This window comes from Echinops telfairi, unplaced genomic scaffold (assembly GCF_000313985.2).
Source record: "Echinops telfairi isolate 266 unplaced genomic scaffold, ASM31398v2 ScPeMD7_3533;HRSCAF=4204_0, whole genome shotgun sequence".
NCBI classification, from domain to species: domain Eukaryota; kingdom Metazoa; phylum Chordata; class Mammalia; order Afrosoricida; family Tenrecidae; genus Echinops; species Echinops telfairi.
In genome coordinates this window covers 17,584,489-17,596,957 of record NW_022107431.1, presented here as the reverse complement: position 1 = coordinate 17,596,957, position 12,469 = coordinate 17,584,489, and the positions used below count along the sequence as shown (strand labels likewise).

The 12,469-nt window shown below is 51.7% G+C and overlaps 1 protein-coding gene and 1 non-coding gene across 3 annotated transcripts in view; both read left to right on the top strand.

Moving 5' to 3' along the window:
- The first annotated feature begins 539 nt into the window (after nucleotides 1–539).
- MTHFD1L (methylenetetrahydrofolate dehydrogenase (NADP+ dependent) 1 like) overlaps nucleotides 540–12,469 on the top strand; it is a 169,730-nt gene continuing 157,800 nt past the window's right edge. The window contains exons 1-3 of one of the 2 annotated variants that reach the window (XM_045294645.1): nucleotides 540–845; nucleotides 8,705–8,763; nucleotides 10,391–10,475. In XM_045294645.1, coding sequence (XP_045150580.1) covers nucleotides 8,732–8,763; nucleotides 10,391–10,475 — 117 coding nt within the window. In that variant the 5' untranslated portion in view covers nucleotides 540–845; nucleotides 8,705–8,731. Of the gene's footprint in view, nucleotides 846–8,698; nucleotides 8,764–10,390; nucleotides 10,476–12,469 lie in introns of those variants that run through there. The other variant, XM_030886872.2, reaches the window with a different exon arrangement.
- LOC115871140 lies at nucleotides 651–777 on the top strand. Its single transcript, XR_004047119.1, has one exon. It is a non-coding gene; the product is annotated as a small nucleolar RNA SNORA11 (small nucleolar RNA).

Here is a 12,469-nt window from a genome sequence, read left to right as displayed (position 1 = left end):
CGGCTCCTCGCCGGCGGGAGCGGATCGGGGTCTGGGTCTGGGTCTGCGCGCGGCGGGCCAGCTGCGCTCCAGGGGCCACCTCGCCGCCGGGACCCGGCTCCCCGGGAGCCCCTCTTGCCCGCCCGCACAGCATCCATTTCTTGGAAAGTTAAGATGGAGCCGGCTCGAGCCAGGGGCCGACGAGGCCCGGCCATCGGGGAGACATGCGGCCAGCCGCGGCATTCGGGGGGGCCTCTCTGAGCTTCTGGAGTTCTCTGGGATGCAGCTGCCCCACCCCCACCCCAGGGCGGGGAGGGAGGGGCTTTGCTGGGTGGCGGGAAGGAAGGCGTGCGCCCCGGGGACGACACCGTCTCCGGGCAGCTGGCAGACGCTTGGGAGAGCCTGGCTGGAGGCCGCCGCCCCAGAGCTGGGGACCCTGGGCCACTGCGCGCAGGGGTGACCGCCAGCCCTTTCCCCGTCTACACTTCCATCTAAAATAATTTTTTTTGAGCCTCTGGAGTAATGTAATGATATTCGTTGATCAGGCTTTTCAAGAGGAGGCTGATGGTATTGAGGCTTTGGTTTTTCCTTCGAATCTTTCCGAATGTTGCATTTCTCCTTTTTTTAGTTGTGGCAACTGTCCATAAAGTTGCGTTTGAGTGTGCTTTCTCCGGGTGTGTTCAGAGCAGCGCACCTGAAGCTGCCGCGCTGTTTACACCACACCCAACAGCATCTCGGGCCGATGCTCACGCGGGCGCCCCTCTGGTGGGCATCCCTATGAACGGTTGCCCTACACAGCACATGACAGACGTTAACTAACCACCAGTCTTGTTCCAGAACGTTCTCTTCATCTCAAAGGAAACACAGTAAGCATTCAACAGCCCTGGCCTGCAGGGTCCTGGAGTTTTAGCCAGGGTGGGACCCTGCAGCATTTTGGTGATCATGGTCTAAAGGCAACGGGGGAGCCAAACACCAGCGCCTGTTCACCTCTTGCTTTCGCTTCTCAGCAGCGTTCACCTGGTTGAATGTATTAACTAGTTTAGCTTTAAAGCCATGGCTGCCTTCTTAGAGATGTGTAAAAGACCGGGACTTTTGAGGATGGAGAGTCTGGGTACAGATCCAGTTGGCCCATCTTAACTCCCTCGTGAAAATTTCTGTCTTAGTGGTGCAAAGGGTTAAGGTCAGCTGATAACAAGTCTACCCAGGGGCACTGTGGAAGAAAGGCCTGGTGATCTAAAGTCCAAAGTCAGCCCCTGAAACCCAGTGGAACACAGTCCCACCCTGTCTGACAGACTCGGTCTTCACTTGAGCCCAAATCCACTCACAGCCGTCTGGTGGATTGTGGCTCACAGAGACACCCTCTGTAGGGTTTTGCAAACTTTGTAACTCATTATAGGAGCAGCACTGGGAGTTTGGAACTTCCAACTTTGTGGTTCGATCCAATATTCCCGACAAGAGGCCCCAGCTGGAACTGGCACTTGCTAAGCCATCAGCAACAATAGATGTCTATTATTATATTGTTTATTTCCTAACATACTCTTAAAACAGGTGTCAGCATACTTTAGCTATAAAGGGCCAGAGAATAAATGCTTTTCAGTCTTGTGGGCCTTGAGGCAACACTGGAGAAACCATGTAGGTACTTAGGTAAAAGGGTGAAAAAAGAAAATTTTCACAGATTATTTTTAATTGATGAAATTAACAGTGTTATTTATGGATCCCTAAATTCAGAATCTCTAATCTTCACAGGCTGCAAAATAGTCTCATTTTCATTTCCCCATGTCATGCAACGGAGGAGTCTGTTGGCATAGTAGGTTATGCACTGGGCTATGAACTACGAAGTCAGCAGTTTGAAACTACCAGCCCCACCTGGGGCAGGGAGGGGGTGATGAGGACTTCAACTCCTGTAAAGAGTTATCGTCTGGGAAACCCACAGGGCCCATTCTACTTTGTCCTAGAGGGTCACTGAGTCAGAATCGACTCATGGTAGTGCTTTATTAGTTTTTGAGTCATTTGATCATGCTATATTGTGGGTCGGATTAAAGTAGACTGAAAATAAGAATAATAAAGCAGACCATATTGTATCCATGAATTATTGCTTCGTGGAAGCAGTTTGAACAGCAAGTGCCTTACATTGCCGTGGGACCCTGCCACGTCCGGGCTGGAAGAGCTGGACACTCTTTGATCTGTTTCTTCACATGTAAACTAGAAACCACTGGCTTTATTCCCCCCAAACTTTTTATGGTGAATTGGGTGAGACCTCATGTATCTTATTGTTATTTTTGTGTTCAACAACTTACAGAACTTCTCAAACCTCCCAGTGGCCTGCTCTGTTGCCTCCCTGGCTTCTTCTGCCCAGCCCCCCTCTTGTAGGATATTATGATCTTCACCTTCACTCAGAGTTAACCCCTACTCTCTAGGCTAGGAGTGGGGAACCTTCTTATCTGCCAAGGGTCATTTGAATGCTTATAATATTCTTGGGCCATACAAAAGTATCAACAAGCAAACATTAGTTTGCTGTATTTGGTCGAACATTTCATGAACTCACGCCTAACGGAAGGAGCCCCGGTGGAGGAGAGGTTACCAGTGGGTTGAGAACGGAAGGGTCAGCGGTTGAAGCCAACAGCTACTCTCCCGGAGAAAGATGGGGCAGTCCCTGGATGGAAACTCACGAGGCAGCTCTACACTCCTAAGGGGCGCTGCGAGTCGCCTGCGAGTCGAGTTTGAAAGCAGTGGCTAGAGCAGCTTCTCTTGGAGACCTGTGAGGTTAGCCGGGATTGTTTGTTTTTGAGGTCCTGTGTCCTGACTGAAGCCTTGGGAATGCAGTGGTGATGAGTTGGATTGTGATCCGCAAAAAAACAACCAGCCACTCCTTAGGCGAAGGGCAGGCTGTAGCTGTAAACAGATAGATACAGTCATCAGTTGCCTTGACTGATGGCAGGGAGTCCTGAGCACCTGGCCTGAGGGCCTGACCTCCCCACCCCAGCCCAAGCCTGCTTCTTTCCCTTCCCCTTCCCCCTCTGATAAAGGGCAAAGTCCATTGCTTTTGGTATGAAAAACGTCTTTGTTTTTTTAATCACCAAGGTCTCATACACTCTCAGTCCTTCTGTGCGTGACTAACTTCTGGAGAATGCAGTCATGTCCCCGGGTGTTCCACAGTTTTGTCATTTTGTACATACTGCTCCCTTCTTCTCCTTGTTGACGTTTAGCTGGTTTCCCTCTCTTGCTGTTGTAAATACTGCTGCCGTGAAGAAGGGGGTGCAGAGATCTGTTTGGACTGTGCTTTCTTTTTTTTTTTTTTTTGAATCATTTTATTGGAGGCTCGGACAGCTCTTATCCCAATACATACATGCATCCATTGTGTCAAGCACGTTTGTGGGCTATGTTCTTTACTCCTGTAAGCACGGGCTGGGGGAGGGGGGAGAGGGGAGGGTTTGAGAAAGCACCATACCACTCCCTACAGTGTTTGGACCAGCAGCGTACGGTGGCTCCAGTCTCTCCCCAGCCCTCTAGCATTTGTTTTCATTTTTTAACCGTTGCTGGCAATTCTGGGATGAGGTGGTCTCTCACCCTCGTTCCGCTTTGCAACTCGTGGCTGGCTAGTCATCTCGAGCTCTTCCTCACGTCTTTCTTGGCCGGCGGACTGGCTTCTTTGGTAAACTGTGTATGTTCTCTGCCCAGTTTAAAAATTGGGTTATTTGGCGTTTTCTCACTGAGGTGTTGGAAGTTTTCTATAGATTTGCGAGATCGTGAGAGGAAACCAGCCTCCAACAACCGAAGGGCCAGTAGGCACAACTGTAGGGTGAGAATCTATAAAGATCATAGTAAAGTTACAGGGGATAGGAAAGACAGGAGAGTAAAATTCAGGAGTCAGACACAGTTTATGGCAGCATGCTCACCTCAGCTCCTCTTGATGGTCCACGTGGAACGGGAAGAAGAGAGACAGACCTTTACTATCTTGGGACATTTATATTCAGTAGTTACATGCGTCACAAGGTGGGTGGTATCTACATTAAGGTCCATGAGCTCACAGGTGAGGAAATCTAACACCTGCATTGGAGGAAAGGGTGTATGGGGGCGGGGAGGGGAGAAGGGGAGTTGGGTGACCGTGGGGAAGGGAGAAAAGGCTGTCGGCTTCTATAGGGAGATATTATCAACCCTGTGCTCACTTTAAGGCAGCATAGCTGTTAAGGGGAGAATCTGTGGGAATGATATTTAAAGGGGGATAATGTACTAGGGACTTTAACTTACTAAAGTGGAAGCTTTCCTACGATGGAATACCAGCTTTCCAGATTCCCTCTGTGGTAAGTTAGGGCATATAGTCCTTGCCCTATTTCCCTCAGTGTGAATTTCCCACAGAGACACGAGTCCCTTTCCTGATAAGCTTTGCTAATCCCCCCTCCACTCCCCTAGTCTCTGAGCCCTTGTAGTGGAATCTTTTAATGCGCATCACTTTATATTTTGGTGGTCCAAGTTATCTGCTCTCGGGAGAAAGATGGGGCTTTCTACTCCTATAGAGAGTTACAGTCTCGGAAACTCAGAGGCAGCCCTACCCTGTCCTCTAAGTGGTCATTGGTTCGATGGCTGTGAGCTGAGTGCTTTTGAGTTATCCAGTCTTCTACTGTATGTGGTTTTCCTTATCATTGATAGTGTGCTTAGGGCCCGTTTTTCCATTGATGATCTTTATAGTTCTAGGATTTACATTCGGGTCTTTAATCCACGTTGGATTCCTTTCTTGTGCATGGAGTGAGGTATGGCTGGGATCGTTCTTCTGCAGATGGGATCTAGCTGTGCCAACGCTGTCTGTTGACGAGATTATCTCTTGCTCATTTACTGTGTTTCGATCTTGTGTCAAGCATTCATTGTCTGGAGACGGATGGGTTTATCTTGAGGTTCTTGATTCTGTTCACACACATTGGACCAGCCAGGCTGGGCTGTTTTGACTACGGTAGCTGTGTGGTGGGTTTTGTACTTCTTTAAGGTGCGTGCTTATCCTGTAACACTGGCTTTTTAAAGTTGTTCTGGATTTCACTGTCGTCCAGTCTAAGCAGGTGGGACTCAGAGGCCACAGGAAAAAAAAAATGCTTCGGATGGGAGACCATACTCCCAAGGAACCCCAAGGCTGTGACCAGAGCCACACCGTCTAGTATCCCAGGCTAACCGTGACCTGAGGAGCCCCGCTGGTGTAGCGATGATGAAATAAGCAGCCACTGCCAGCTCAGCGGTTGGAAGCCAGCTGCTCCTGGAGGCTTACAGCTCCGGTGAAGAGTTCGAGCCAGGAGACCCACATGAGTTGAAATGGAAGGCCACGAGTTTTTTGTTTAATCCTGTCTCCTGAGCACAACAGACAACTCCCTGCAACGTGGGATTACAGTCAACAATTTTTATCACAAAGGGAAAACCTGAGCAGAAAATCAGAAAAACAAACTGCCATCTAGTCAATTCTGACTGATAGTGACGCTCTAAAACAAGCGGGCTGCCTCTCAGGTTTCCCAAGAAACCTAACTCATTAGGGGAGTAGAAAGCCCCATCTTGCTCTTTCCCAGCAGCTGGTGGTTTCGAAATGCTGACTTTGGTTGACATCCTAACGTGTAGCTCCTACACCCCCAGGGCTCCTGGACCACGGTGCTACAAGGGCCACATCAAGGAATGACCTACTTTAACAATTCAATTTAGGGCATGTAATTCACATATCATACAATTCCATAGCTCAGTCACATCAAGGGTAGTCATACAGTCATGACCACCGTCAGTTTTAGAACCGTTTTCTTCATTCTTGTACTCCTGGTACTCCTTTCCCCCAGCCTCCCCTGCCGTACTCCCAAGAAACTATCAATCAAGTTACAGTCTCCATAGATGACCTATGTTGGATTCAGATACAGCAGCGGTCCTCAACCTGTGGGTCCTGACCCCTTTGGGGGCCGAATGACCCTTTCACAGGGATCGCCCGATTCATAACAGTAGCAAAATGACAGTGATGAAGTAGCAATGAAAATAATTTTATGGTTGGTGGGTCGCCACCACATGAGGAACTGCATTAAAGGGCTGTAGCATTAGGAAGGTTGAGAACCACTGATATACAGAGACACGTTTAATAATAATAACTATTAAAAACTAACAATAACAACGATATTTAAAAACTGAAACACCTCAGTCAAAGGTGACTGCCTGACAGTCACTGCTGGCCAGCTGGCCCGCATACCGGTACCTGTGGGACATTGGCCACAGCCAGGCGTCTGGTTGAACCTTCTCCTCCTGTCACACGTGTCCTTCATTTACCAAAAGTTCCCACCCAGAAAGGCAATTCTCCGGACTTGGAGGAAACTTGGGGGTGTGGGTCTCCATACATGTGCCTTGGTATAGACAGCCAGGATCATGTCATGGGCGCGGATCTGAAAAGTCAAAGCGGATCCCCGGGTCTCGCACTGGCTGCCCTCCTCCTCCTCACACCTCTTTCTTGGGAAGAGTGGCTGTCACCCAGACGGTTTCTCCGCCCTCCAACCGACCTGTTTTTGGGGTGAGCTGCTGAAACACCGCCCGGGTTGCGCCATCCGCACACTTGTAAGTTGGAGCCCGTTGTTGGAGCCCCTGTCTCCATCCATCTTGCTGAGGATCTTCCTCTTTTTCTTTTGATTACGTGTTGGGCTACCAACCCAACACTTCAGCAGTTCGAAACCTAAAGACGAGGTTTTCCACTCCTGTGAAAAGCCAGTCTCTGACACCCATCGGGGGGCCGTGCTGCCCTGCCCTTCAGGTTCGCCGTAGTCCAAGGACTCGAGGACAGGGAGGTCAGTTTGGTTTTGGACCCTCTACCACGCACGGGGTGCTTCTCCAGGGCTCCCCTCTCCTGGTAACCAGCCTAGAGGGGGTACATGAGCACGCTCCCCTCCCCATCCTGCTCCTAAGGAGCTTTCCGACCGTGAGAACTCAGAAGGGTTTGTACATTGTATTTGCAGGAGGGTCTGTGAGGGGAGCCTCCGAATTCATGAGCCCCTGGACAGTGTCTTTTCAGTTTTCTTTGGAGTGTTTGGATCCTGCACGTGCTGTTGTCATCTCGCAGACATCCCCCGGGGATGGACGGGAGGCTTTCAAGGCGTCACACGCGTCCTTCCAACTGATCCCACACAGGATGGAAGCTGACCGGGGAGTTTCTCTAAGCAGGGCAGGCCAGGACAATCCCTCCCTTGTGATACTTTGTGGATTTATCGAGCCTGGTCAGCCCTTTGTTTCAAGCCTTGCTTGTATCTGTAAGAATAATGAATAATTCCAAAGGACAAAATGTTACACATGTACCAAGGTGTGTGTGTGTGTGTGTGTGTGTGTGTGTGTGTGTGTGTGTGCTGGGCAAGATTAGTTTATCCTGTATCACTTGTACTCCTAGTTTGTGTGTGTGTGTGTGTTGGGCAAGATTAGTTTATCCTGTATCACTTGTCCTCCTAGTTTGTGTGTGTATGTGTGTGTGTGTGTGTGTGTGTGTGTGTGTGTATTGGTGATGATGGGGGTGGTGGGCTTTGTTTATCCTGTATCATTTATACTCCCGGTTAAACTGGTTACCCTGTTACCTCCAATCCAAACGCAGCATCTCTTAGCACACTGGTCACAAATCAGTGTTCCCCTCCTCCCCCCACAACACACACACACACACACACACACACACGGCTGGGTGCCAATGCGAGGGACAGAGAGCTCAGCTGGTACCTGCCTCCTGCTTACATATTGTCCAGCAGGTTGGAGGTCGTTGGTTTTTTTCCCAAGTGTCTGAAAACAAGACCAAGCAAGCAGTCACCGCCACAGGGGCCTGGGCAGCTGGGTGCCTGTTCTGATGGAGGGTTTGGAAACCTCTGCTTTTCCAAGCATCCCTGCATCCCACAGCCCGGACTCCAGAGCTGGCCTGCGTCCTTCTCTCTTGCTCGCAGCCTTTGAGTCGATTCTGACTTGCAGTGACCCTAGAGGACAGATTTCTAGGAGGCCGGGTGTGGCTGAGTTATGCAATGGGCTACTGCTCCCTTCAAGGTCAGCAGCTTGAAACCATCAGTGGGAGAAAGACGAGGCTTTCTACTCCCCTGGAGTTACAGTCTCACAGACCCACAGGCGCAGTTCTACTCAGTCCCCCAAAGGGCCCCTGTGCGTCGAACGGACCCGACGACAGTGAGTTTTTAGGGATCAGAGCAGAACTACCCCATCGTGCTGACAGGTCACAGGTACTCCTTCCGGGAATAGAGCACCGGGTTCTTTTTGATGAAGGAAGGGGAAAGGTTAGCCTGCGGTTAAGCAGAACTAGAAATGTAACAGTTTGTGGATATTGAGTTAAAAGGGACCCAGGATGTAAGTCGGCCCTTCACTCTAGTAAATTCCTTTTAAACGTGTTAATTATTCACGGCCTGGGTCTGTTAAAATCCTGTTAAAATCCTGTTCCTCGCGTGTTCCTGATTCCAGAAAGGGGAAGCAGGACCACTGAGATGGCCTTGGTCTGCCGGCCCTGCAGTCATGAAGATCTCACCGCATGGTCTTATAACCCCTGGGGAAAGGGAGACTCTTTCCAGGACTCTCGTTCCCCTTTGACCTCTAGTCATTGCGAAAACCTGTTAATTACCTCCTTGAACTCTGCTGCAAACCCTGTTTCCTGCCGTACAGCTTAAGGTGTAGGGCTTGCTGGGTTGGGACTGAACACCTCGAGCAGTCCAGAGGGAGAAGCCCAAGCCCTGATTTTTTAACCTTGGAATTTCAGGAATCAGCCTGGCCTCTGTTTTTGGCGATGCGAGGAGAGGCAGTCCCAGACACCTTGCAGTAAGACAGCACTTTCTCTCTTGATCCTCTCCTGGGTTCAGCTACTGACCTTTTGCGTCGCGGGCGAGCAGCCCAGCGTCTAGAGCCTTTATTCACCAGCTGCTCGTTCACACGGGGGACCGCTGACCATGACCTTTTGCTCAGGGTGGCTTCTCTGGCTCACAGCTTGGAGCAGGAAGCATTTTTGGAAAGCTGTTCTGTGCAGACCAGGTGACTTGGTGGGCCTGTGTGAGACCCCAAACAAACCTTAAAGATGGTTGCACTGGAGCTGGGGTGCTGGGCTATCTGCACTTTTGTTGAGGGTTGGGGCGGGGGGGAAGGACCTTCTTGGGGCGCTCATATGCTGAGCCCAACTCAAGGCAGTGCAGAGCCGTGAAACACTAACGGGAGGATGAGCTGCAGCTTGTCCTGCTAGTTAACCCCCTTGTCCACCAGGCATAGGGCCCCGGTGGTGAGCAGCTGGCCGGGGGACTTTCAGGGGCGAGTGAACAGCAGATGGGGGTGGGGGTGGGGCTTCTGGGGTCTTACCCCAGAGTTTGCCCCATTGACCTAGGGTCACCTCCCTTCCTACTTCTGCGGTGCTGGGAGAGACGCTGGGGGTCTTTCAGGAGCCCTGCTTGCAGGCTGCAGGCTCTGGAGGAGTGTGGGGTCCTCTCTGAGAAGCCTTTGATCAGATTGACAGGTATCCCCACTGTTTCTGCAGCAAGTCTGCTCTCTTTCCTCTCCCTTGAAAGGCTGAGACCTGGGATGGAGCCCAGCACTCTTTTCTGCCCCCGGTATCTCTACCTGTCTTTGCTACAAGCCCCTTGCCAGTGTGTGCACTCCCATAGCCTCACATTAAGCTTGTGGGGGTGTTGGGGTGTGGAGTCGATCCCTGGTGCCATAGTCATTACACGTTGGGTTGCTGACTGTAAGGTCAGCAGTTTGAAACTACCAGGAGAAAGATGGGGCTTTCGACTCCCCTCAAGAGCTGCAGTCTTGGCAATCCACAGAGACAGTTGTGCCCTTTCCTTGCAGGGCCTCTGTGAGTTGGAATCAACTCGATGGCAGTGAGTTTGGGGTTTTGGCAGGGGAAGGGAAGGAGGGAGGGAGAAGGAGCCTCTGTGGTGCTGTGGGGTAGGCGCTGGGCTGCTAACCACACAAGGTTGGCGGTTCAATCCCCCCAGTCACTCCAGGGGAGAAAGATGAGGCTGTCTGTTCCCATAAAGATGGAAACCCAAAGGGGGCAGTTCTGCTGTCCTGCGGGGTCCCTGTGAGTGAGAAATGTCGTGATGACCACGGGCGTGAATTTTGTTTATTTCTTTGGTTTGGTTTGGTAGGCAGCGGGGTTGTTGAAAAGAAGCAGAGTGTTTTATTATCATGAACTTTAGAGGATACAAGGGAGAACGGTGCCCCTCGAAACTGATCACTAATGTGGACTTGGCTTATGTCAGCCTTACTGTGAGAGTGAGCTTGTCCCAGTTGAGGCTCATGGGCTCCTTGTTATCCCGTCCCTCCACACCCCACCCCTCCACTGGGATCCATCCTGCTGGGCCCAGTTATGTCTACAGATGCCCTAAGAAGACGGGTCTTGTACACCCCTCCTGTCCACGGTCAATCACCGAGCGGTTTCTCTTTCTCTGCGCAGAGACGTCGTTCAGAATTCAAAAGAAGTGCTGGGTTTGCTGCAGGAGAAAAACCCGTCATTTAAGCCGGTTCTGGCCATCATTCAGGTGAGGTGCCCCTGTGGGTTGGGCCCCGGTTTCTGGCCTTTGCATTTAGAACAGAATCGCCTGAAGAGGCCAGCTGGGTTAGTTGTCAGAGCTGTCTGGGAAATGTGGGGCCCTCCGGGCTGCCAGCTCACTTCAGGGTCCGAGACTGAACACTTGGGTGTCTTCCTGCAGCCAGACTTCTCCGGGGTGTGGGCGCTCTCCTCTCGGGTCAGGAGCTAGGCCCAGGGAGGATGGTCCAGCGAGACGGACACTGGGAAATGCAGAGAAGGAATCCACACATGGGAGCAACTGGGGGGAGCCTGGATTCGGCAGTAATACCTGGAGGTGGGTGGTTCGACGATGACAACAGGGTGGGAGGTCCTGTTTCAACCGAGGCCGCCTTTTCTCACCACCAGCCTCATGGGTCATAGACAGCAGTTGCCACAGAACCAGCACCTCAAACAGGAACATAAATGACGTGCCCTGTGCAGGATGCTTGTCCCCCTTCATCCAATGGGACTTGAATGAGAAGAGGGGGAAGTGCCCCTTCGAGGAGCGTGGACAAGGGGCATCCCCCTCCTCTGCTGGCCTGTCAGCCAGGCCAGGCCCATGGGCACGCCCAGCTGGAGGGATTTGCATTGGGGAGTCCTTGGCTGCAGGCCTGTGGCTCGGTGCCCCTGTCGCCATGTCCTCTGTGCGTGCTGATTGGCTCACTGTGGGTGACAGGTGCAGGGCACCAGGCGGTGAGCCAGGGCCATCACCCAGCCCCGCCAGCAGTTGGCATGCCCTTAATGCCTCCAGCTGCAGCCTCCAGCTCCCAGGGGTTCTGTTTGTAGGACTGCAGGGCTAGGCTCACCCAGTGATGTTCCTGGGGTTTGTATCCGCCCCCTTACGGGGAACGGCAATGGGAAAAGTGGAGAGGCAGTCGGACTGTAGAGTGACCTGGGCCTCGGCACTTTAACTTTCCACCTCTCCCACCTCCCAATGACCATCCACGTGGCTTGGAATCCATGGCCTCCCCGTGGGGATCAGAGGAGAGCTGTGTTCTATAAATTTGTAATGGCCACTCGTTCTAAAGCAGATCACCACGCCTTTCCTCCGAGGCACTTTGTGGTGGGCGGAGAAGCCCCTCCCCCCTCCAGCCTTTGGGCTAGCACAGTGTTCTCAACCTGTGGGTCGCGACCCTTTGGGGTTGAACGACCCTTTCACAGGGGTCGCCTGATTCATAACAGTAGCAAAGTGATGAAGTAGCAACGAAAATAATGTTATGGTTGGGGGTCACCACAACATAAGGAAATGTATTTTTTTAAATCATTTTATTGGGGGTTCATACAACTCTTATCACAATCCATACATACATCAATTGTGTAAAGCACACTTGTACATTGGTTGCCCTCATCATTCTCAAAACATTTTCTCTCCACTTAAGCCCTTGGTATCAGCTCATTTTTTCCCCCGTCCCTCCCCACTTTGCCCTCCTTCATGAACCCTTGGTAATTTATAAATTATTATTATTTTGTGAGGAACTGTATGAAAGGGTGGCGGCATTAGGAAGGTTGAGAACCACCGGGCTAGCAGCTGAGCGCCTTCGCTGTTTGCATCCCCCCCCCCCCCCCCACACACACACACTCCAGCTTCACCTTCTGGGCAGATCATGGGAGTGCCTATTTGTGGCGTCCAGGGAGCCCTGCCGGAGTGGTGGGTTGCACCCTGGACTGCTGGCTGCACCACACCATCAGTGCTTGGGGTGGGGAGAAAGTCAGGATGGTTTGCTGCCTTAGAGAATGACAGTGTCGGGAGCTCACGGGGGCAGTTCTACCCTGTCCTGTAGGGTCATTCAGGGTCGGAAGCACCTCCGAGGCAGTGGCTTTTTAAGAATGTATTTAACAGAGGGAGGCCTTACCTTGAGGCCACTGCGAAAAGCAGCACATCTGAAAGCCCGGGTTGTCTCTCTTAGTCCAGTTCATCGTCCTCAAGAGCTTCCTGACGCTGCCACCCCTTCATACAGCTCCTCA